The sequence below is a fragment of the Tauraco erythrolophus genome, chromosome 19 (genome assembly GCF_009769465.1).
Source record: "Tauraco erythrolophus isolate bTauEry1 chromosome 19, bTauEry1.pri, whole genome shotgun sequence".
Taxonomy (NCBI): domain Eukaryota; kingdom Metazoa; phylum Chordata; class Aves; order Musophagiformes; family Musophagidae; genus Tauraco; species Tauraco erythrolophus.
The window spans coordinates 2,364,201-2,386,617 of NC_141483.1; the positions used below are offsets into that span (position 1 = coordinate 2,364,201).

At 44.6% G+C, this 22,417-nt stretch overlaps 1 protein-coding gene across 1 annotated transcript in view; it reads right to left on the minus strand.

The window, feature by feature from the left end:
- Window positions 1-7,269: 7,269 nt before the first annotated feature.
- Window positions 7,270-22,417, minus strand: part of RNFT2 (ring finger protein, transmembrane 2) — a 34,860-nt gene continuing 19,712 nt past the window's right edge. The window contains exons 8-11 of the mRNA XM_086623236.1: window positions 18,173-18,322; window positions 13,478-13,543; window positions 12,337-12,438; window positions 7,270-10,647 (exon numbers count right to left, since the gene is read on the minus strand). Of these exons, the coding sequence (XP_086479362.1) occupies window positions 10,513-10,647; window positions 12,337-12,438; window positions 13,478-13,543; window positions 18,173-18,322 (453 nt within the window). The 3' untranslated portion in view covers window positions 7,270-10,512. The remainder of the gene's footprint in view (window positions 10,648-12,336; window positions 12,439-13,477; window positions 13,544-18,172; window positions 18,323-22,417) is intronic.

The window sequence follows — 22,417 nt, forward strand, 5'->3', positions numbered from 1 at the left end:
GCACCACAGGCTCTTCCCGTATCGCCAGCCGCGTTCCTCCGTACCCTACGCTCGGGTTGGGTTGTGCCCGGCTGTCCCACCCCAGCAGTGCCCACGTGGTTAATTATGAAGACCTCTCTGGAAGAACATCTTGCATGAGAAATGCAGGTGCCCAGAATCGCCTCCTTCTGACGTTTCACAGGTCTAGAGGAAGCCATGGTGCTGTCTGTCTGTCTGTCTGTGCTCGGCATCGGCCGAGACCCAAGCGTGCAGTTGTGCCAGTGCGGGCTGAGATCCCAGGAGGCCTGTGTGGGAGCGCGGGGCTGCGGGAAGGGCTGCAGGAAGGGCTGTCTCCCACGTGTGCAGGCCAGGAGACCGAACGGGGACGCATTTCAAACTCTGGGCTACTTACCGACAGCTGTTTATTGACTGTCTGTGCTCTGTTGGCTGGTTTTGTGTAGCCAGTATTACCATATTCATACTTTCTGAACAGCTTTCCTATTTACCTTCAACCATACTGGAGGTATTATAAAGAACCTTTATAATACCTCCAGTACTCCCAGCGAGCGGGGGTGTGTGTGAAAGTCCGCGTGCACGCAGATGCAGAAGCCACAGAAGGCGTGTGGCTAGCCGGTAGCCTTGATCACAGCAGGAGAAAGGAAAATGTGCTTCAAGTCTAGATGATTCATTCTGGCTTTAGGCCTTCAAGCCATTTTCACTGTTGCTTCAGATGCCTCGAAACTGGAAAGCAAGACTGTAAACTGAGGGAGGGGCCAGCAGAGATGTCTCCACTGAGGTTTTTGTAAGATCGCTCATTGTCACAGTCTGTGCGAGCTCGACAACACAGTCTGGAAGATGGGACCTACCCCAGCAAACGCTGGTATCAACACACCAGTGCGGGAAACGGGAATTTCATAGTAGATGCCCCTTGGGCACCTCTCCTGCTAATTTGCACTTAGATGGGTGCCTTTCTGTGAGCACTTTATTAATTAAGGCTTGCAGCCCACCTATGAGGGAAATAAGTTATTACTGCCCCCATTTTACAGCAGCAACTGAAAGAAGTGGTTTGCCCAAGGCCACAAATCTAATCAGTGGCAGAACCAGGAATGAGTGAGTTCTTCTGGTCTCCTGTGATACTCAGTGCACCCCATCGCCTACCTGTAACAAAATTAATGGCTTCCCTAAAAGTTAACGTTTTCGTTAACGTGATGTAAATGAAGATGGAGCATCCAAAAGAACGAGCCTTGCGAAAGAGGGCACACCACAAATCCTGCCGCAGCGCAGGGATAAAGGCGTAATCTCTTGTGTTGAACCACAAAACCAGCATCCCCATAAATTATATACCTCTTCTCGTCAGTAAATTTAGCAGGAGGGTTCAAGCATAAATTTAAAAGAAGCTTTTATTGTAACCAATGCATCAATATAATTAAACCCAAACACAATTCTTTTGCTTTCTTAGGCTGGAGAAAACCCTGTGCCCTTGGAGAAAATTGTTTCCCCTTTTCCTACAGGGAATCCAGAGCCTGAGCAGCAGCTGTGAAGAGTGGAGATAAAGAAGTGGAAGATGTTGGAAGTGCTTTGGGCAACGTGAAGAAGGATTTGCACGGAAGGAGCTGTTCAAGGGCCCAGCAGCAAAACAGAGACACATACATGCTTATATATAGAAGAATGTAAACCCTCCTGTATGCATACGTTAAAACGTGCATGCCTTGTTGAGAACGTAAGCAACATTCCTTGTAGATGATGGTGGTCTGAGCATTCATGCTCCTGCAGTCTGAGTCAAAAGATTAGTGATGTCCTTGCTGTCATGCTAGCATTTTCTCCACTGCACCGTGTTTATGGCAACATAAACATTCCTGTCAATGCAGCAGGATGAAAAATAATCTGTCCGTCCAGAGTTAAGTAGTATCTTGCGAGACCAAACTTGCTGCAAAATGGGCATGTCCTAGCCGTGGTGGTGGGGCAACAGGTGCTTAGCAGCTTGGACAACAGACAGTTTGTGTGTGTATATATTAAGCGCTATAGCACCAGGTGAGATGAGCTTTTCTTATGACTCTAGTTTCTCTGGTGCTACATTTAATATTTGTCTGGGGCTAAACTGCCTCTCTGTGGTGCTACAGTTTCCCCAAGAGGATGTTCTGAAACATGGAACAAGGAGAAATCTATTTTGGTTATTAATATTTATACACAAGATAGCAAAAAAATACTACTTGTTGAGAAGGTGCTATTTTTTTCTTTCTTTCAATCTCTGCATAAATTAAGACAAAACAAATGATCTAGCCCAGAACTTTATAAAACTAATTTTCTTTGGGGCACTTCTTTTTCTTTTAACGGTTCGGAGCTTAGGAAGCAGCATTCCCTGAGGTGGCAAAGACACACCAGCTCTTTTCACTGCAGTGTACATGTCCCAGTCTGCCGGTGCGGAATCTCCTACAGCTCTGGAGCTGGGTATTCTCCTGGATGATGATTTAAGCAGTCTGAAATCCCAGGATTTGAATCCAGGGAAGAGAACTATATCTAGACTAATCAATAGACTAGGGGATAACAGGAGAATTTGTCCTTCATCAAAGGGCTTTTTTCGGTCTAGTACTGAGCGCTTTTTTTCTTGCAGCCAAAACTACCTGTCAGATTCAGGATACCTTCCAGATGCTATTTACAGTAATTATTATGCACATTTCTTCAAAAACATTTTTCCCAGCTTCAGATATTTGCACCAGAAAATTGACCCTCCCACGGCAGGTGGGAATTTTCAAAGGTATAAAGGAATGTTAAGAACCCAATTTCCAAAGGAAGTTTGGCTCCTTGTCTTTTAAAAATACTTCCTAACCCTCGCCCAGTCAAGGACCAAGCCGAGCGGTCACTACGTCCCAGTCAAACATTGCATTTTTCACTACTGCAGAAGAAATGTTTCTAAGCAACCGAAAAGCTAAATTCTCCCCTTATCGAATACTCGCCGATGTGTTTTGGGCCCCTGCATAGATATTCGTGCGTATTATTGATCCAAGTCAATTCACAAACAGCAGAAAGGGCAATGCTGAAAGAGCAAACTGTTCCTAATTAATAACCTTGCCCTACTTTATATTATGTGCAGTGTTGGGAGGGATCATGTAGCTAAGTGTAGTTTGTCTATTGATAGAGTTTGGATGGTCTCAGAACCACAGGGACCGATAAAACATTTTCCTGCCATTTTTGGCCTGGTGCTCAGTCATACTCAGCATCCTGTACTCCTTCCTGGCTCAGTCTCCTACTGAAATAAGAATTCTTCTAGCAAAAGGAGGAGCCTCAGCTGGTTTCAGCAGTGTTGCAAGTGCTGGATTAGTGACTGCTGGGTCGGTCATAGTCTTAAAAAATACAACTTTTCTGCAAATCACTCAAATGACGATGTGAAATTGTGGTTACGGTATTGCACAAGTCAAATTTGAACAGAAAATAATTGATCGGGAAGACTGAACACGTCACAGTGCTGTACAGGACACGCAGCCTGCAGTCTTCCCTCCACCCCTACGTGATCATCCCTCACCCTGTGTGTGCTCCCTGGGTGCACAGAGGCAGCCTTGGGACAGCCCATCTGGCGTAGGGGCTGCCTTACATCTCCCAGTGCAAGAGAGAGGGCTCTCCCACATCTTCCTCACCTTTAACAATTATTAGCTCCCGAGTTCTGAATGTTTAATAAACTCCTCACCTGGAATATGCATTATGCCATTTTCCCTCCCATCTTCAGTGCATGCAGTTTGCACTGCCGTTGGTTTTCCTGCCACACTGGCTATTTGGGTCTGCAGCCTTGAGACTCCTCGTAGCATTTTTCCCAAAGAGTCGTTTCCCCTGAAACATTACAGCACAGCGAAGGAAAAGGAAGGAAAGTTCTGTCCTTACCGTAGCGTCCCCACCTTGGGAGAGCCTCTTGAATGAATGATCAACCTCAGTAGCAAAGTGATTGTCTAACGTCCCTCAGTCCCAACCACCGTGAACAGGCTTTTCTGTTAAAAACACAAAACCCCAGAACTCCCAGGGGATCAGTCTCCTCCTTGGTGGTTCTCAACATTCAGCAAAAATGTTAGAAGACACGTGCTGCCTCTTGTTATTGTCATGAAACAACATCTGTGGTGCTTTCCAAGTGTAAACAAGAGCAGGTCCAGTACACCAAATCCTGCTTTAATCCTGATCTGCTTCACTTTTGTAGTTCTAATTCAGATGTTGAGTGTGAACCGAGGGTTAAGTTTTGGAGACTTTCATCTCTTAGTTGCTGGGTCAAGCAAGCTTTGGTAGAGAAACAGCTTCCCAGGACTTTATAGCCAGCATTCACTGTACATAAATCGAATTACTAGAGGGTATGTATTTGTCAAAGCCTTACATTTTCTGGTGTAATTGCTATTCTTGAATGCCTCCATTTTTTGACAAGGGGTGTTTTTATCCTTTTTAAAATCTCTGATTTAACCCTGGTTGATGTTTGTATTGGAAAAGAAAGCATGCTGTATACTCCCCTAGTGCTGTTCTTACTGTATTGCAACAGCTGTGTGAGGTGGTGGGGGGTTGCTGTACCGTACTAATGGGTAGGAAACCAGCACAGTTCCTCTCTCTCACTCCTTTTTTTTTTTTACAGCAGCCAAGAAGTCATTGATTTTGATTAGCTTCGCAGTTGCGCCTCCGTGAAGACCGGGGAGTGCTCTCTAAATGAAAAAAAAGACCTCATCTTAGGTTTCAGCAGACGGTGCGTGTGCAAGCCAGAGGAGGAGGTTATGAGATCATAGTCTATATAGAACACCGCATAATGTGGCTGTGAGGAAAGTCTTTATTAATTTTTAAAGCAGCACTCCACCAAGATAGCTCCCATCACATATTGGAACTTCATATTTCAAGTTAAAAAAGCAGCCTAGTGTGGACTACTAATCAGCTTCTCTCCCCCTGCCTGTTAAAGTAAGTCCTTTGGCCAAATTAACTCTAGGGTAGCACTGCTGTCTGGTTGCAGACAGCTGGGGTACACCCAGGACAGAATTTAGCTCATTAATTCCAGATTCCTTCCTCTTCTTTCTTAGAACTATTTTCAGCAGGTTAAAAAATACGGGATGGGACCAGTTCTACCTCCTAAACAGGTAGGTACAGGAACAGCAATGCCTCCTGTATCGTACCACTGTCATGTGCCCAGGAGAGGCATCACCCCATAAAAACATACAGCAAATCACCAAAATCAGTGAGTTGCCAGTGATGAGGAACGAGAAACCCAACATACTTCTGTTTTAGAACACGTTGGCATGCAGAAATTACCCTATTTTAGCTAAGCCAAGCCCACTACTAAAGCCATTTACTTAAATCAGAAACGCTTGTTAAATCAGTTTAGTCTGATTTGTGAATTTGCTTTGTTTCTATATCATGCTAAAATTAAAGGGTCTTAACTCCATTGCAAAAGCAGAAACAGTACCTTCTCATGGAATTGTTTAAAACCAGATTCGGTTAAAGCAGTGAAGTTTCTATGTCCACACACACCTTGGAATCAGGCACTTTTCCCTGCTGCTTCACAAGAGGAAACAATTTGGTTAAATATTGCTATCGCTGTAGCAGGCAAAGGAGAATCTCACTTGGAGGGGGGGAAACGGAGAATCGGGAAGCAAAACTGCAGGAGATCTTTCGCTTCTGAAAAACTGCATTACCGTGTACAAAATGGCTTATGATGAGGACAGCATAGTACGTCTACCTTAATATTGAATTTTCCTACAAACGGTCTTAAAACGTCTGTCCATGGAAGTCTGAGTTATATATAACAAACTACCTGTGGCTCCAAGTTAAATGCTGGACCCACAACATATTTTGTCCATGTCAAAACCTCCTGGCTATATTCTACCTCCGCAACACGTGAACGATATCGTCACAACTTTTCTTAGAGCAAAAGAGAAGTTGTGGCTGCCCCATCCCTGGCAGTGTTCCAGGCCAGGTTGGATGAGGCTTTGGGCAACCTGGTGTAGCGGAGGCTGTCCCTGCCCATGGCAGGGGGGTTGGAACTAGATGATCTTTGAGGTCCCTTCCAACCCTAACCCTAACCGTTCTGTGATTCTATGATTCCATTCTAAATCTACTTACAGCAGATTTGATTTTGAATCCAAGCTTCAAAATCAGCCTCATTCTTGTAGAACGCTTTGCAAGGCACTGCTTGCTGTACGCTGAGCTGAACTGGTTTGTCTCTCAGTGCAAAAGGTTAGGAGACAGCGGCCATGTTAATTCAAAATCCAAAAGCGAAATAACGTGAGACTTGATCTTCTTTAGGAAGACACCAGTGTATCAGCTACTCTGGATGGAGGAGAGGAATCCTTGCATGTTGCTCCTACCTTGGTCTTTAATTCTGTCCTGCTGCGAACCCGCAAGCCCTTTTCGTTCTGTCTTTGCTCACAGTACAGGTATATCCCTGCTCCCAGCATAAGACACTTCTGTGCTGCTTCCTCTGCCAATCCTACTGGCTTGAGTCACGCGCCATCTGCGTAGCAAGAATCTCCATCAGCACATACCCCAACGGCACTCCCAAACTCAGGTCTTCCAAACAGCTCTGCCCTTAGCAGTTGTGGGAAAACGCTGACTGTTCCAGTCAAAGCTGCAGAATTTCCATTCCCCATCTGCAAGAGAAATTTAAAACTACGAAATACAAAAGACGTGAATATTTTTTCTGACAATATTTATTTGAATGCAAGAGTGAATTTTCATGTAGCTCCGATCACACTTCTTCAGTGTTCACTCTGCATGAATACTTGAGTACTTGAATTTCACAAGTTTTTTAATATTTACAGGAAGTGAATTTGGAGCTTTTCAAGTATTCACTGAAAGCATCTGGGTATTGAACTGCCATTATTAGTTACATATATTATTAGTTACAGATGCCACCTAAGTAGAGAGCAAAACCAACTACAATGGGATTTAGTTTTCATGGGTATTCACAGCATAACCTTTCCAATCAATTTGAAGACACAGTTTATCACAAAAAAAAAAAATCTTCCCATCATCTTTAGTCCTTAGGACATTTGCAAATTTTTCAGTCTGCTCCCAGATGCATTGCTAACAGAATAAAACAGACGAAATGCAGTGGATACACAATTCCTTGCACATTACCAATTTAGTACTATTTGGATGTAAACTCTTGCAGAGTCACTGTGCAAGTTTCCACCCTCACCAAAGCAAGAGCAAAGCATATGCTCACTGCTGGTAGGAGTTCGTGAAGGCTCCTCTTTATGGTTGGATGTGGCTTCTCTCTTTTGTAAAAGGAATTTCATATGCTGAGACTCTTTGTACATATTTATAATGACTTTATTAAAAAAAAGAAAAACAACTGTTCAATGGCAAAAAAAGGCTCCAGTTTTTATTTCCTCTCTGAAATTTAAGCGGATTTTTTTTTTTTTTCTCCACAACCCCATCTGTCTTCCCATGGAAATCAACAGAAGTTTCTCATCGGTTGTCATTAGGAAGTTTCCCCTGTATGTTTTCTGGTCCAAATGTCATGTTCTAGGAGAGGGTAGAATTGTCCTGCCTCACAAAACCAGCACCATAAGACACCCGAGGGGGGAGAGTTTGACAAACTGTTAACAGCACAGAGCTGTTTATTCCACAGTGCCCAGGCCAGTTGGTTTAATTTAACAGCTGTGTAATAGTGGGCTGAAGTAAATTCTTTAATCTTGCATGAATTAAGCTGATCTTTGTTATGCTTCCAGTAGAATAAATATCCTCAGCACAAAATTTCACCTTCCATTTAGCACTACTTAATTTTAACAGAGAAGTGGAGCACTGGATGGCCCAGCGAGTCTCAGGCACCCAAGCCCTCTCAGATACAGGCTCTTCCATAGTGAAGGTCTCAGATACAGATGACAGTGCTGCAGCTTGTCACTGAGCTATCTGTTTGAATGGCAACAGCAGCCTTTTGTCTCAAAGGTTAACCAAACAGCAATTTTCTTGGATTTCTATTGAGATAAAGGAGAATCAGAACGGGTTACCAGCACACAGGTGTCAGATACCACTGAAGCACATCATCAGAGGAGCCAGACTTCTGTACAGGGGTCAGAATGCTGCCTTGTAATAGTGACAGAAAGCAAAAATCAAGAAGAAATCACAGAGATGAAGCAAAAGAAAAATTAATCATAAGAAATTCTATATAAAATTATGATGGCGGCGCAGAGGTTCTTACATTGGTACCAAAAACATCTGAGGTATGTGGTGATTCTTCCACTGTGTGCTGGTGTGAAGTCTTACCGTGTCTTTCTGAGTCCCTGGGCTGTAGCAAAGTGTTTCAAGTATATGATGATGATACTCCCCTTTTTCTTACACTGACAACTGGGAAAGATCATTCAATACAGAAAAAAAAAAAGTAAAGAAAAAGGACTGTAAGAATAGCAAGAAATATTTCCCTTCCTTTCCCTTTGATTGCCTGCCTTCCTTATCACCAAATAAAAACTAGTAATTTCCAAACAGTGTATCAAATGCTATCTGTACTGTTAGGCTCATACTGACCTTTTCAGACACTTCTCCAAATACATTTTCCAGGAGCTTTTAGAAGAAAACTCAGAAGTGGTTTTTCACACACTTTGAAAGCAGATACCACCAACCCTTTAATGAATTGGCATGGCACTGAAAGCTGATGCTGAAACCTTTCATAAATTGCCTGCCCACAGAATCAGTAATTTTCCCTTTTCCTGGAGAACACACCAGACTGTCGTACATAACAATATTTTAAGCCCACTGAAAACCTTGCTTGCTTCCTTACCGAACTGTCTTTTGGTAAGGCTATTCCCATTGGAGATAGCTACTGGATTCTTTGGCTTAGTTCTCCACTTTCATGAGATCCATCTGACAAGAATCAAATCACTGTTTTGAAAAGCAAAGCTTTTCCTCTTCTGCTTCCCTGTATCTCTCAAGCCAGATTTGGACTATCTTCCCTGCTCAGGCTCTGCCTCTCATAATTTCTCCTCTGGCCATACTGAACTATTATTTCCAAAGAAATGTTGAGCCTTAATCCTGTTACCATTACCTCCTGTTTGCTTTAATTCTTCTCCCTGTGGAGTTTCACAGCAGGAGGGGAAGGCGGCAGTCAGTACATACACAGAGGCTCATTTCCCCCAGGTACGCTTCTTCCTGATTATCCACTCAAGTGGGATTGTAACCTTACGGCCATTTCCAGAGTAATGAGCACGGAAGATGCCCCGATTGCCTAATGAGGCTCTTTCTCTGGGCGTGCAGCAAAAAGCAGGGGTTGTTTAGGGAAAGAGAAAGCTCCAGCGAACAAACAGCAACTCCATTTCCACGCAAGTGCCCCTGCAGCACCCTGGGCAGAGATGGAGATTGCAGCAATGCAGAGTACGGCAATTCGCCTGGCAACAACACAGGGTATCTCCTCGAAGAGCCTGTTCTGAAGCAGAGGTGTTACAGTCAAGTCTCCACCATCACAGGTGGATTATCCAGCTTGTGTATAAAGCAGGCTGGCTCCCCAAGCAATGCACTGCCTCTGTGTAATTCTGCCCTCGAGTAAGCAAGTGAGTCTTACTAAACCCGGTCTCTCCAGGGGACCCTGTATCCTGATGCCCCAGCATTTCTGGTATCAGCCGTGCTGGATGGGCTCAGTGCTGTGTGAGAGCACATTTTTTTCTGGTTTTGGACCCAGGCAGGTTCTGGATGCTGCGTGGTGCTGGTTTTCAAAGGCGGTAAGCCTTGCCTCAAGCAGCTGCGCTGAGGCACATATTGCAGAGACACTGGATTTGTGAGATGCTCTTGGTTAGGACCTTAACTTTTCACCTAGCAAATCACACTTGACTTTAATCTCTCCCTGCCTCCCACTGTTCTCCCCATATGCTAGCAAATTAGAAAGTCTGATCATGAAAGCTAAAGAGGAAAAACATTCCCAATAAAAGCAAGTGTCGTTTCCAGCTTCACTAGCATGGTCTTTCCCAAGTTCCTTAAGATTTTATTAAGATGACGATACGTGCAATTTGTGGAATCAATTGCAAAAACACAGCTGCTGGGAACCCATGTTTCTCCAACCCCAATCAAACTTTGGGCACGTGGTTCTCAAGCACTGTTTTGGAAGAGCTCTCAAAGGTAGTATAACAGCAACAGTGTAATTCTACAAAGTCACAGATTCAGGGAAGCGAGGGCCATTTAATGTGAAAAATCTCACCAGTGGTCTGAGCCAGAGGAGGACAGCTTTTTTCCAGTATACCAGATTACACACATGCAATTCACAGTATGCTTTCCTTATACACACAATATTTATCTACACTAAAAGGATAGAAAAAAAGGAAACATCCCAGGCAGTTTATAACCAAGAAAAAAATCTTGGCTGTAGCTTAGCCATGGAGTTTGCCATAACATAAAAACCATCTTTCTTGCCTTGGAGGATAAAGTTTCTGGCTAGTAACAAGCGTTGTTCTGTTGGCTCCTGGAGGAACAGAGCTGGAAGAAAGACTAAGACAACAAATCCACAGGCAACTAAATAGGGGCATGGGATCACCAGATTTTCCAGCTTTTTCTTCTCTCCGCACACGCTATTCCATTTGGTGGGATGTATTGGTTTTAATACACTTGGAAATGAGCAGAAGTGGTGCCATCTTTCCAGCAACGCAGGGTTTCTACTGTGACAGAACGGCAAAGAGGACAGGTCTTCTCCCTGTCAAACCAGAGGCAGAGGCACTCTTCACAAAACACATGCTGTGGAGACAAAAGGGCATCATCACGATGCGGGCAGGGGGTCCCTCTTCTCACTACGTGTGCACACTCAGTAGTGTAACGATCCCAGTTCAGGCGGACAGTGCAGCTAATTAGCAGCACTCACACGATGTGAAAAATAAATCCCAGCACTACTAGGGCATCAGTTTGCCAAAGCTAATGATATGTTACTCTGCTTCTTAATATAGCAACAGAAACATGAAAAAGGCCCAGGACACGTGGGCTAACAAAGCAGTCGAGAGGGTTTTCTCTACCATGTTTCCGTCCTCAATTCCCTGGGTTATTTTACAAGTCTTTACTTAGCTCAGACACCCACCTTTCTTCCCCCTACTCATTACTGCATTTGCTTTTCTCTGCTCACATCACTCAGACCTCGTCAGGACCTTCTACAGTCCCAGTTTCCCTTTCTCTATGAATGTCAGTTTTCACCCCTTATCTTCTCTCATTTCTACAGTGAGCCACCACAGGATTCTGCCTCCACTCTGCCTTGAGCATAAACAGAGGTCAGGAGGGGCAGCTGTCCAGCACACAACCCCAACTAGCCCCAGACTGGAAGAGCAGGAATAGGGCAAGAAGGGAGTATTGGAAGCTGTAAGAAGCGGAGACCTCCTCAACACGTGGTGTCAGCAGAAATGTTACTCATCAAAATCTCCACTCTGATAAGCACATACGAAGATAGCTTCTCTGGGACTTACAGCTTGATAACATCTACACAGATGTTCACAGAAATAGTAAGAGGCACTTCTGATGCACAGGTGACCTACTTGCTTTAATTTGATAACCCTGTTACAAAGCAAGGGAATGTTAAAGCTCTCCAAAAAAAACTCTTGAGCTTTATTTTGATACCACAAGAGAGCTCCAATTCCATTCCCCAAAATGGCTGAATCATTCTGCCTAAGGTTTTCCTGCACGCACCCAGACAGCCAGAGACAGCCTCCAGGATGCCGAATTTCAACCCCAAAAGACAGAGCTTGACCGAGTTACAAGCAACTGAAGAGAAAATCTTGGGGAAGCATCACCAGTCTTGCCACGAGGAAATACCTTCAGCTGGCCCCTGACATATTAACGGAGCCCATGGCAGCATGGTGTGTTCAAAGGAGTTTTCACCAGCACCAGATTAGGGCTCAGAGCATGCCACTCTTCAGCTCTAGGTTTTGCCACTGTTTACCAAAGGAGAAACAATTCCCAGGTGCTGGCAGCATTGACCAACTTCTATATGCAGAACTACTTTTATTCCTGGCCAGGTGTTCAGAGGCCAGACCATGATCACACAGTGCTGCACCAGTTTTCATGCACCCTATCAGGCTCATCCTGGATCTATGCCCCTCTCACAGCACTTGCTCGTAATTCAGTTGGCCTATTGACTAGCAAGTTTCCACAAGGGTCAGATAAATATGTCGTGCATTCTAGAACCAAAGTCTGGATTGCCAACTGGCAGTCCCTGGACTACGAGGCTGGTCTTTTCCATCTCGATAGCTATGACCAGCCCCTAAAGAGTGGCTCAGCTATCATGAATCACTGGCTATCTGGAAGAGGGTCATAAATATCCACTAGGACCTAGATCAAGACCCAGCAAATGATTTTAGAAGTATCTCAGCCTCTCCTCAGCTGCAGAAGTTAACCAAATGAATGCCAATGGGGGAATCTGACATGGTAAGCTTGGGGTCTTACCTGGCACATAAGGATCAAAGGTTCCCTGAATTCTGCTTGGCAAATGGCACAGATGTCACCTGCCTCACTGCACTGCTGGCTGGTAGCACGAACTCCATAGGTCTGTTAGAGAGAGGTGGAAAAAAATCTCAGTGTCAAAGGGTTTCAAGATAATCCGGTTTGTGGCTAAGCATACACACAGATGCTGGTTTTCACACCCAGATTCCCTGCATGACCTGGGAAGGACACTAGTGCTATGTCACTGTGTATGGGGAAGGGAGATTTGGGGACCAGCACACCGAACAGGGAGTCTGGAGCTCTGTGTTCTCTGTTTTGTTTTCCCCTCGAGCTGACTCCATCTTTTAGTGCCTTCACTTGTGGAGCAATGATAATGAAATTTAATGAGCTCAACAGGGAGCTGAAAGGATTAATTCAGCATCATTTGCAGAGGTGTTTAGATAGTGGGAGGTATTATTATTAGCAAGTTAGACAATAGAAGAAAGAATAACAGGGGCAGCACCCACAGGCTTCCCACTTTTTAAATACGTGAAATGAAAATGTTGCTTCTCCTGTTGTAACAGTAATAGGGACAACAGGAACATGCTGAGGAAAAACCACCAGCCCAAGCCCACAGAATAAGCAAGGCAAGCTCTAACAAACTTCTAGGATATTATGTTCCTTTCCTCTACAGCCTTTGATTTCACCATTTTCAAACAGAAGTCACAGTACCTCACCGCAACAGATCTAAATATCAGTACTGTATAATGCGATGCCTGGGATCATTTCTGTGCGCTGTAGGATCTCTTTTAATGTCACTGCACATCAGGCACTATAGACCTCTATTTAAAGTCTCTCTCACCCTCTGCACTACAAAGTTTTGTCAGCTTCTTGCGCTTTTGGCCTCAATGGATTAATCCATATTACACAAGGCTTTCGATCAGACAAAACAGGCCAGACTAGCAACAATCCCTTACCACAGCTGGGACGGGGCAGATCGCTGGAAAGGTTCCTAACATCCCTGACATGAGATAACAACTTATCCAGCCATGGGATGAAAAAATATTTTATTCTATGATCCTGATACACTGCGCAATGTTCAACTCCATCATTCAATAGTAACAAGGTTCCACCTAGGAAACTGGCCTAATACACGACTCCTTACCTGTGGGGTGCAAAGGACCTTCAGCGCCTTCCGGACACTTCCCACACGACCACAGATGTCAAAAGACTGCAATAAAGATATTCCATTTTAGATACTTTTCACAAAATGTGTGTTTGTGTGTGCACCTGTGTCTGTGTGTGCACAGTCCAGAAACTCAGGAAACAGTTTCTCCAGATGGATACTTGGAAGGAACAAAGATCCTAAGTGACAACAGTGCCAAAAAAGATTTCATGGTGATCATGAAATATGTAATAACTGTGAATTGACAGTGCAGAAGGGTAGCCAAAAAAGCTCTGGTAACAATGGACTGCAAATCAGTGGGACTTTACAGGACAGAAAGAGGAGCAGACATTAGGGGGTTTTGGCTGGGTAAATTGCCCAGCCCCACTAGGCGGGAAAAGGCTAAACCGGACCCATTCCCACTCTGAGAACTGAGTACCTGAAAAGCCCAGAAATGAGGTTAGAAAATATTGTGGCTAGCTTGAAAAAGAGGGAAGAAAGGGTGCTCTATTCACATGAAAAAGGCAGAAAACTGTTTTCCTCAGCCTCTGGGGAAAGGGGATTGCCAGGGCTGTTCAGCTCTGCCACACAGCTCGAAACATCAGGGCCCAGATGATATTAGGAAAAAAGGAGTGGGAATTGCCTGTCCTGCTGCAGAGAGTGAGTGAGTGGAGTCAGTGATTAAATGCTACCAAGAGAAGAACCGTCTGAGGAATGAGAAGCAGGACTGAAGCTGAGTTGCTCCCATCCGCCTGAAGAGTGAGAAACTTCAAATGCCAGGAAGGGAGTGAGTTTCCAGCAGCTTGGTGCTTTGGAGACGTCCAACAATGGCCAACAGCAGGGGCAACACCAGGTCCTTTTCTTCCCCCCTCCCTCCATTGCTCCACCAGCAAACATGATGTAACTGCATCTGGAGAGCAGCTCTCATTCTGGGCTCCTCATTAAAGACTAAAAGCAGTTCAGAAAAGGGCAGAAAATGAGCCTGCAGAAAATGATTTCTGAAAAGACATAAATATTTACAGCTTGGCTGAGCAGTACAAAAGTGGGGGGAAAGGATGATAAACTGCCTACAAATATCAAGGGGCTGAACACCCTCCGCATTCTTAAAGTGAAAACATGGTACTACTAATAAGAGGGAAAACAGCTACCTGTATGTATGCCAGCTTCATCTTCCCTACCTGGCAGGACTCGGGGAGAAAGGCACGATGAACTAGACAAGATATGAAGAAATGATTGTGCAAAGAACAGCCCTGCATTAGCTGGGAGAAGGGCCAGGTGACACAACAGGACCTTTCCATTTCTAATCTGTCTGAGTGAGGGCAGGGGAATATGCGGTGTAGAATATGCAGCGCTGTAGTGGACCAGCAGTACAAAGGCACCAGAATGCCTGGAGCTGGCTTTCTATTTTTTTTTTGGTTAGCATGATTAAGTGGGCTCACTGCAGGGAATGCCAATGAGATCATCATGCAATAGATGTGGAATCAAATGAAGGCACCAATAATGCTTCCAGTCAGCACGTCAAAAGGCTCCCAGGGTCCTTCCAGTAATGCTTCCAGTCAGAAACTAGCACTTGAGGCTGCCCACTACTACAGACTTTTATCTTCTAACAAGGACAGAGATCAGCTCTTTCCCACAGTCCAACTGACAGCTTTTTCGGGTTGCTTTGCTTATAGAGTGACTTCTAATGCCTTTGCTCTGGCTCTGATGGCCCCTCTTCTCCCAGTCCATTTACCCGCTTCAGGTTTTTTTTTTCCTCTGGAGTTTCCTGTACCCCCAAAAGATGCATGTTTCAGTAGTCTCTAACACCCATTTATCACCCCATGCACTGAAGTCTATGTTGCATCAGCCACCTTTCTAGCAACAGGATTGCAACAGTTGGGTTCAGAGACAGTGAGTGCTTCTGTTGAGGACAGGGAAAAAATAAGACTTGGATGCCCTTACTTATGAACATCCGGGATTTCTTTGCCAAAATCAGAGGCTGATGTTTACACAGTCCAGACAGAGACACCAAGACAGCTCCCATCAGCTGCACTGCATACAACCTGCTGAAAGCTGAGCCTGCCCTTTGGATAGGGACAGGGGCTGCAGCCCTAGCTGAGTCCTGGATTTTTGCCAGGAGCACAGAAGGTCTGAGTGCCAAATTGGCTTCTGTGGTTTTTCTAATGTGGTTTGTGGCTTTGCTAATGTGGACTCCTTTGGGTATATTTTCAGTGTCTCAAGCAAGGAATCAGACCTGCAACTCCTGTGATTGTAAATGGGACGCATGCACCCAGTATTTCACGATCTGTATTGGAAGAGCGTGCTCCCACTTTTCTGTCACTTCCAAGCAAAGTCTCTAACATGCAGAAGTCTCATCCTAACCTGGACACACCTGGGGTAATAAGTAGTCGCCACATGTTGACCTGGGACATGCTCTGGGACCTATCCCACTTCAGTTGGCCTATCCATCCACTTACACCTCTGATAAACTAGAAGAATTAAGGAAGAAACATGAATGTTAAAGCCCCAGGCTGTAGCCGAGGCACTTTCACACAAGCATGCCCCACAGTCCTAGTCCTAAGTTATAGTCAAGACCAGTAAATAGCTGTCTTTCTCTCCTCATACAGCTTCTAAACAACAGATCAGCAGAATGTTTAAAAACAAAGTTGCTTTTCCAATCTAGATTATCACAACATCACCTACAAAGGCTTTATAGCAGAGAACTATCAAGCCAGCCTATAAAGGACTGCTTGCACCCATGTATCAGGGCCCTGAGTGCATTAATAGGCCTCATGGTCCTGATGAGACTCACCTGGGGTCTCCACCCACAATCCCTGCCCATGAGCCCAGGAGCTCTATATAAGCTCAGCCCTGGAAGCCTCTGCTCATGTCTGAGCTGTGCTGGTGTTAGTTTCCAGCTCAATTATAGCTATGTCTGGCTACAGATCCCTCTGATGGGGACACCCCAGTGCATGGAGTGACTTCCCATCTTCACCTTGAGCCTGTCTCATTGCTATGGCTATGCCCTGCAATTGCTGGACTGTGTATGTGACCCTTGTTACCTCCACCAGGCCTGATCCTGACCTGTGAACTGACGTTGAGGCTTTATCTTGGACCTGCCTCACTACTGGAAGATCTTGACTCTTTGAACCTGGCTATCACCTCTAGGCCTGCCCTGCTTGTCTTGTTTGGGTGCTGCAGGGCTGGGCCCTGGCTGGTGAGGCCTTTGCCCTGCCAGTTGCGTTTCTGTGCTTGGCTCCCCTTCCTCCACAGAGCAAATGGCCTCCACTGCTTCTTCACACTATGGAAACTTCTTCAGAGGTAAGAAATGGCATACAGAACTGCAGGTAAGCATCCCTTCTCTAAGTGCTGAGTAACTTTTGCAAGAAGTGACACCAGAAAGATCCCTTGAAATCTGTCCTTGTAACTGTGATCTGTATACCTGACCTCACAAGCCAGAAAGGCATGGAAGGGTTGGATGCTGTTGTCTAGAGAGGATTCAGATAATGACATATCTTTGAAAGAGACAACAATCCTCTCTCATAGCATGGAGTAAAGAGTAGGAAACACACAGCTCAGAGAATGGGTGGGTGTGCATGGAACTACACTGGTCTCATGTGCCTTCTATTCTGGCATGCTTGCTCTGTTTCTGGTTTGATTGCAGACCTGCCATGACCAAGTCACTTCCTGTGACCTCTGCCTACCTTGGCTATGAACCCTGTGGATTCCTTGACAGCAGGGGTGGCATTGTCCCATTCCAACATATGGCTGCAACTGCAGCCACATCTCACATAAGAGCTACAGTATGATTCTGTATTGCTTAGCAGTCCATTGCTCAGCCTCTTTGAGCTGTTTTCAGCTGAGATATGTTATTGCTTCTGTATTCTTCAGTCTGCTTCTGCAAAGCCATAGCTCCTTTCTCCTAGGCAGAGACAAACATCAGGGCTGCAGGAAGCTTGACTCACTTGGCCTTTCTCAGAGGGATGGATAACACAGGTGTATCATTGTTTGCTTCAGCTACTGCTCTCCCCCTAGGCAGGGTTCAATACGCACAATTAGAAATACAACTATTTTTAGACCTCAGACTTGGGACTCTTCAAAATAAGTCACATCCATTCATTTACAACTGTACAGGAAGACTTTGTGCTCTTAACATTCTTATTTTTGAGGAAACATTAATTACTCTTGTCCATCACTGAGATCCAGACCAGGACCTAGAAAGGAGCCAGAACTAGCTGTCTTATCTAGGAAGGACTTGTATGACCCTCTCTCTCCCTGCTGCATTCAGCACTGAGTGACTGAAAACCTATCCTGCCTTGAAAGACAGAGAAAGGCTTATAAAGAAACATTTAACTGTCTGCCACCTTCCTTTCAGTGTTGCATCTACAAGTCTGGAGACGGTTAACATCTCTTCCAGTACTCGTCCCCATTCTCCTCTAGCCTTATGGAGAGGTATTAGAAAGCAGCAATGACTTCATAAGCCTGATGCAACACTACATGAGCAGTCACAGATCTTCCTCTAGCTCACCAGTGTCCACAGACTGGTGAAGTAAAAAGCTTTTGGCAACTAAAGCACATGGTGTTCACAGTTGCTGCAGCTTCCCTTCCTGGGTAGTGATAGTAACAACCAAAAGGTGTATTTGTTCCCCTCAGCTGTGCTTATTTCTCTGCTCTTGCTACAGCTCCCATAGAGGTTATTAATAAAGTGGTACTCACTTTGCAGAGGCTATACAGGATGATGAGGATCCCACCTAGGAAGTAGCTGCTGGACGGATCATCTCCCATGATGTATTTATACCATAGCTGGATGGGCACAAGTGAGCGGAACAGCTGGCTCAGCTCCTCAATAACCAGATAAAACTTTCCCTGCAAAACAAACAAGTGATATGTGATTACTATCAGGAAGTCAAAAGAGCACTTAATAGGTGCAGGGCTTGAAGCTTATAGGACTTGTGGTCACTGTCAACCTACACACTATGAAACAGTGTGAAGACCAGTATTCGTGAGATGCAGCTTGCTTTGCAGTTGCTCAGCTTGGTGCCTAGAAAGAATAACTATCACTTCACTGTTTCTTAGTGTTCCTCTTGCTCTGTCACTTACCCAGCTGTTCTACACTTTTGAATCTTAAACTTTTAGAGCAGATTATGAATATACACCTTATTGCATATCTGTACAATGTGACAGAACACTAGCAGCAGAGGCTAAGACTTACAGGGATGAATATGATGTAAACTGTAGATACTATTAATAATAAGAAAAGGAATGCAAGGTAAGTCTCCCTGATCCTATACCCCCTTCTGAAAGTATTTAGAATTTTACATTTTATTTAAATGTAAGGTGACTTCAGTCTTCCTGACAACTCTCTACATCATCCCAAAGTATCAAATCAATTACCTATTTGCCAGTATCCTTCCACTGAGAGGTGTGTTGGATCTTGTACAGTGTACAGACAAAAAGGTTGGCTCTGAAAAAAAAAAACCCTCAAGGCATTTTAAACTCAGAGATACCAAATCTTCCTGAGGACCTTAAGGAAGAAAAGGAGGGGAGGGGCAAAGCATGCTGGTTGAAGCACTTCTCTGTTAAAAGAGACAAAGAATGGGCAATGTCCTTCGTAAACCTTCACCAAAGCTGTCCTTGCCGTTCTGGCATTTACTCCAATTAGAAAGCTTTCCTTCCTTGAGGGACACCTGCAAGGTAACATAAACTCCCTCCTGGCTTACCAAAACCATGAAGGTGGAACAACTGAAATGGATTTTTCTTACAATTTAATTTCTATTCTATCTAAAGCACTCAACAATAGGGCTAAGAAGCTGCCTAAGTAAGGCTATCTAACCTGGGGCCCCCCAGTTTTAATGAGGGCTTGTTTATGTTCCGTCTCACCCTGTTTAAAAGGGAGAACTGGTGACAGGGCAGTAGGTCAGGGTGAGCTGTGAGCCCAGAACTATGCTTCATCTGCAATGACATTATCTAGACTGAAAGATTTGGCTTTGACATGTCAAAATTCTTTTACTTGATAAGATCACGGAGAAGGGGAAATTCCCCTGGAATTTTGCTGTGTTGTCCCAGTTAGCTTTGTCATCAGTGATGTCATCGCAGGTCACTCGTTAATTGGTGAGATTCAGAGTGGGGATTAAGTCCTCCGCAGTCCACAGGCTAGCAACAGCTAGCGCCCGTCCCTAGGGTCTGAGAGATGAGATCACTCGGCAGGCCGTCCTGCTGCACCGAACAAATCGAATCCTTCAGAGAGCTCTGGCATTCTCATGATCTCATATCCCCCCGGGGACAAGGAGTGAGGTCACACCAGTGGTTGTTGCTAACGGACCTGGGCTGCTTTCTTCCTCTCCCCCCATCCCCTCCTCCTTGTTAATCCCAGGTGGCATCACATAGCAAAAATGTAACGGCAACAATCTGGGGTCCTAAATGCAAGCAATTAATTAAATTAGCACAGAGGTCTCTATCCAGCCTCGTGCTTCCATCCAATCATCGTTTATTTCAGGAGCCTCTGTGACAGAGGGTCGCAGTCTGCTAATGACTACGCTGTGCCTTCCTCCCCTTCTCACAGGCAGCTCTCCGCCTCTCCCTCCTCAGCCAGCTCTGATGAAAGCCACCAGCAAGCTGAAGGCAGCAAACTGCTTCCTCTGACTTGTCCCCCCCACCAGGTTTATCCTCATCTTCTTTTATTTAGCCTTGCTCCCCTAGCGGGCTGGGCAGGGACAGGTCACTGCTTACTTTCTCATTGCATCAGGTGGAAGCTTCGGATTCAGCTTTTGGGGCATCAAAGCTGAAATTCTTCTACAACACAAGTTTGAGGCACTAAAACCACTACAGCCCACAGCAAGATGTAAGGAAAGATGGGTCACAGGCATCCTTAGGGGTCCAGACAGGCTGGGGAATTAGAAGTGGCAGAGGGTGACTCTAAAATGAACAGCAGCAAGCAACAAATTTCAATTTTTCTAACCACAAAATCTCCACCCTTTACAAAGCTTTAATCATTCCTTTATCTAATGTGGATTTTCAGTTTTCAAAGGTAACTGCAGGGTATCAGGGTATCTTAGCAGCTAGATACTTGTTAACACTCTTGCAGGAGTGCAGTTAACTTTTAAATGGATGCATCTCCCTGTTCAGCCTCTGAACACCACTCACTTGACCATTTAAGAGAGGCCTGTTGATAAGCTTAGAGCTTGGCGTGATTACAGCTAGGAGGAAGGAAGCTGAGCATCACTGAGAAGAGAACTAGTGCTACAGTAGTAAATGCTTACAGAAACGTGAAGTCTTGTCAGGCATCTCAGTCCTCAGTGCAACACACCAGCCCTTTTTTAAACCAGGGAAAGTGCCTGGAAAATCAGAAGTAATTCTACAAAGGGCTGCAGCAGAAGTGGGGTCTTCCTTTTGAGCCAGGAGCTTAGGAAACAACGGTCGTTCCCTGTAATTTCAGCAGCAAAATTTACCCTTCTGATAGCAATTCTAAGCACACTCAATATACCTTTCTGTCTTCTACTTTTCAGCTGTGCTATATCTTGACTATCTAGGGTGAAGTTTTCAAAGCCAAATCTCAAGCTGTATTTTGTCTGAAAACTTCAGCAGAAGTATTTCAGCTATTTCTCATCAAGATTAGGAAGAAGTGTGTTATATGAAGCACAAATACAATTATTTCTCCTGTGCGCGTGACTTGGAACAGCAGCTTGAAATAAGGGGAGGCCTGCCTCTGTTAAGTGACTTTTCCTATTTCATAAAAATCCATGTAAATCTGGGAACCTTCTCTTGAATACATAGAGATTGAACAGCTCTCTAAGATCAGGGAAAGCTATTTTGGGTGAGCCTGTGAGCCAGACTCAATGCATGGCTGGACTGTGCAGGAGCCAGCCCTCCAGAGCAAGCATGTCACCTTGCTAGACTGCAGAGATGAAATAGGTCATTACCCGAAATTACAGCTCCTGGTTAGGGTACAGTCAGACACCCGAAAAGGGGCTCTGCTCTCATCAAGCCCTTGCAACAGGTTGGTTAAGCCTGACTCAAAGGCAAGCAGCACAGAGCTAACCCTGCTTCCTCTGTAGGGCCGGTCAGCGTAATGGCAGGAGTGGGTTGTCAGCTCTTATCAAACACTTCGTTAGCACAAGTGGCAGAGGACTGTGCTGTGGATCTAATTAGAGCAACTCTGCTGATGAGCCTTGTGATACCAACTGATGAAATTTTGATTCCTTTTTTTTCCAGAATGCTTTGTTAAAAACTAAGTCAACGACTTATGTATAACCCTCCGTTTTCCTCTACCTCCTTTTCCACATAAAGATCACTTTTATACTTTCAATCAAGCACTTATTTTGAAAGCAGAATTCAGCATTTTCATACAGCTGCAATTTTCCTTCTGTACATGCAGTATCATACAGTCCATAATTACGTGAACACATTTTTTCAGAGGGTGAGTGGTACTCATTAAGCATGTGACTTTTTAGTATTTTGTTATATCCTCGTTACCTGACGGCAGATCTGCATCCTATCACTTCATGCTATTTGAGCTCTGCTCAGTGTAGAAAATTACTAAAATTTCTTCAGTCCTTTTATGACATCACCACTACAGTAAAAGACTTTTTTTAAAAAAAACTACTTTTCACATTGCTGACTGACATAAGGAGCAGCTATTCTGTGTTTGCTAAATGAAAACTTGACATAAGGAAAGACTTAGGTTAAGGTTAGGTTGTTTTGGTGTCCAAGCTGAGATGTCTGGGATTAGAACTTTCATAAAGCACTTAATTTTATAGATCACATTACCATCAAAAGCTAAACCACTGACTTCAGTTTGCAGCTGTACGCGGCTTTTCTAGAATCACACAGGAATTATTTGGCAAAGAAAAGGATGGAATTTAATTCTCCAGTGTAGCGTTCAACTTTGAACTTGTAGAACATTCTTCTTCTTCCAATGGTCTCTTTGTTCTCTATGCACTTTCCAGTTTTTATAACAGCTTC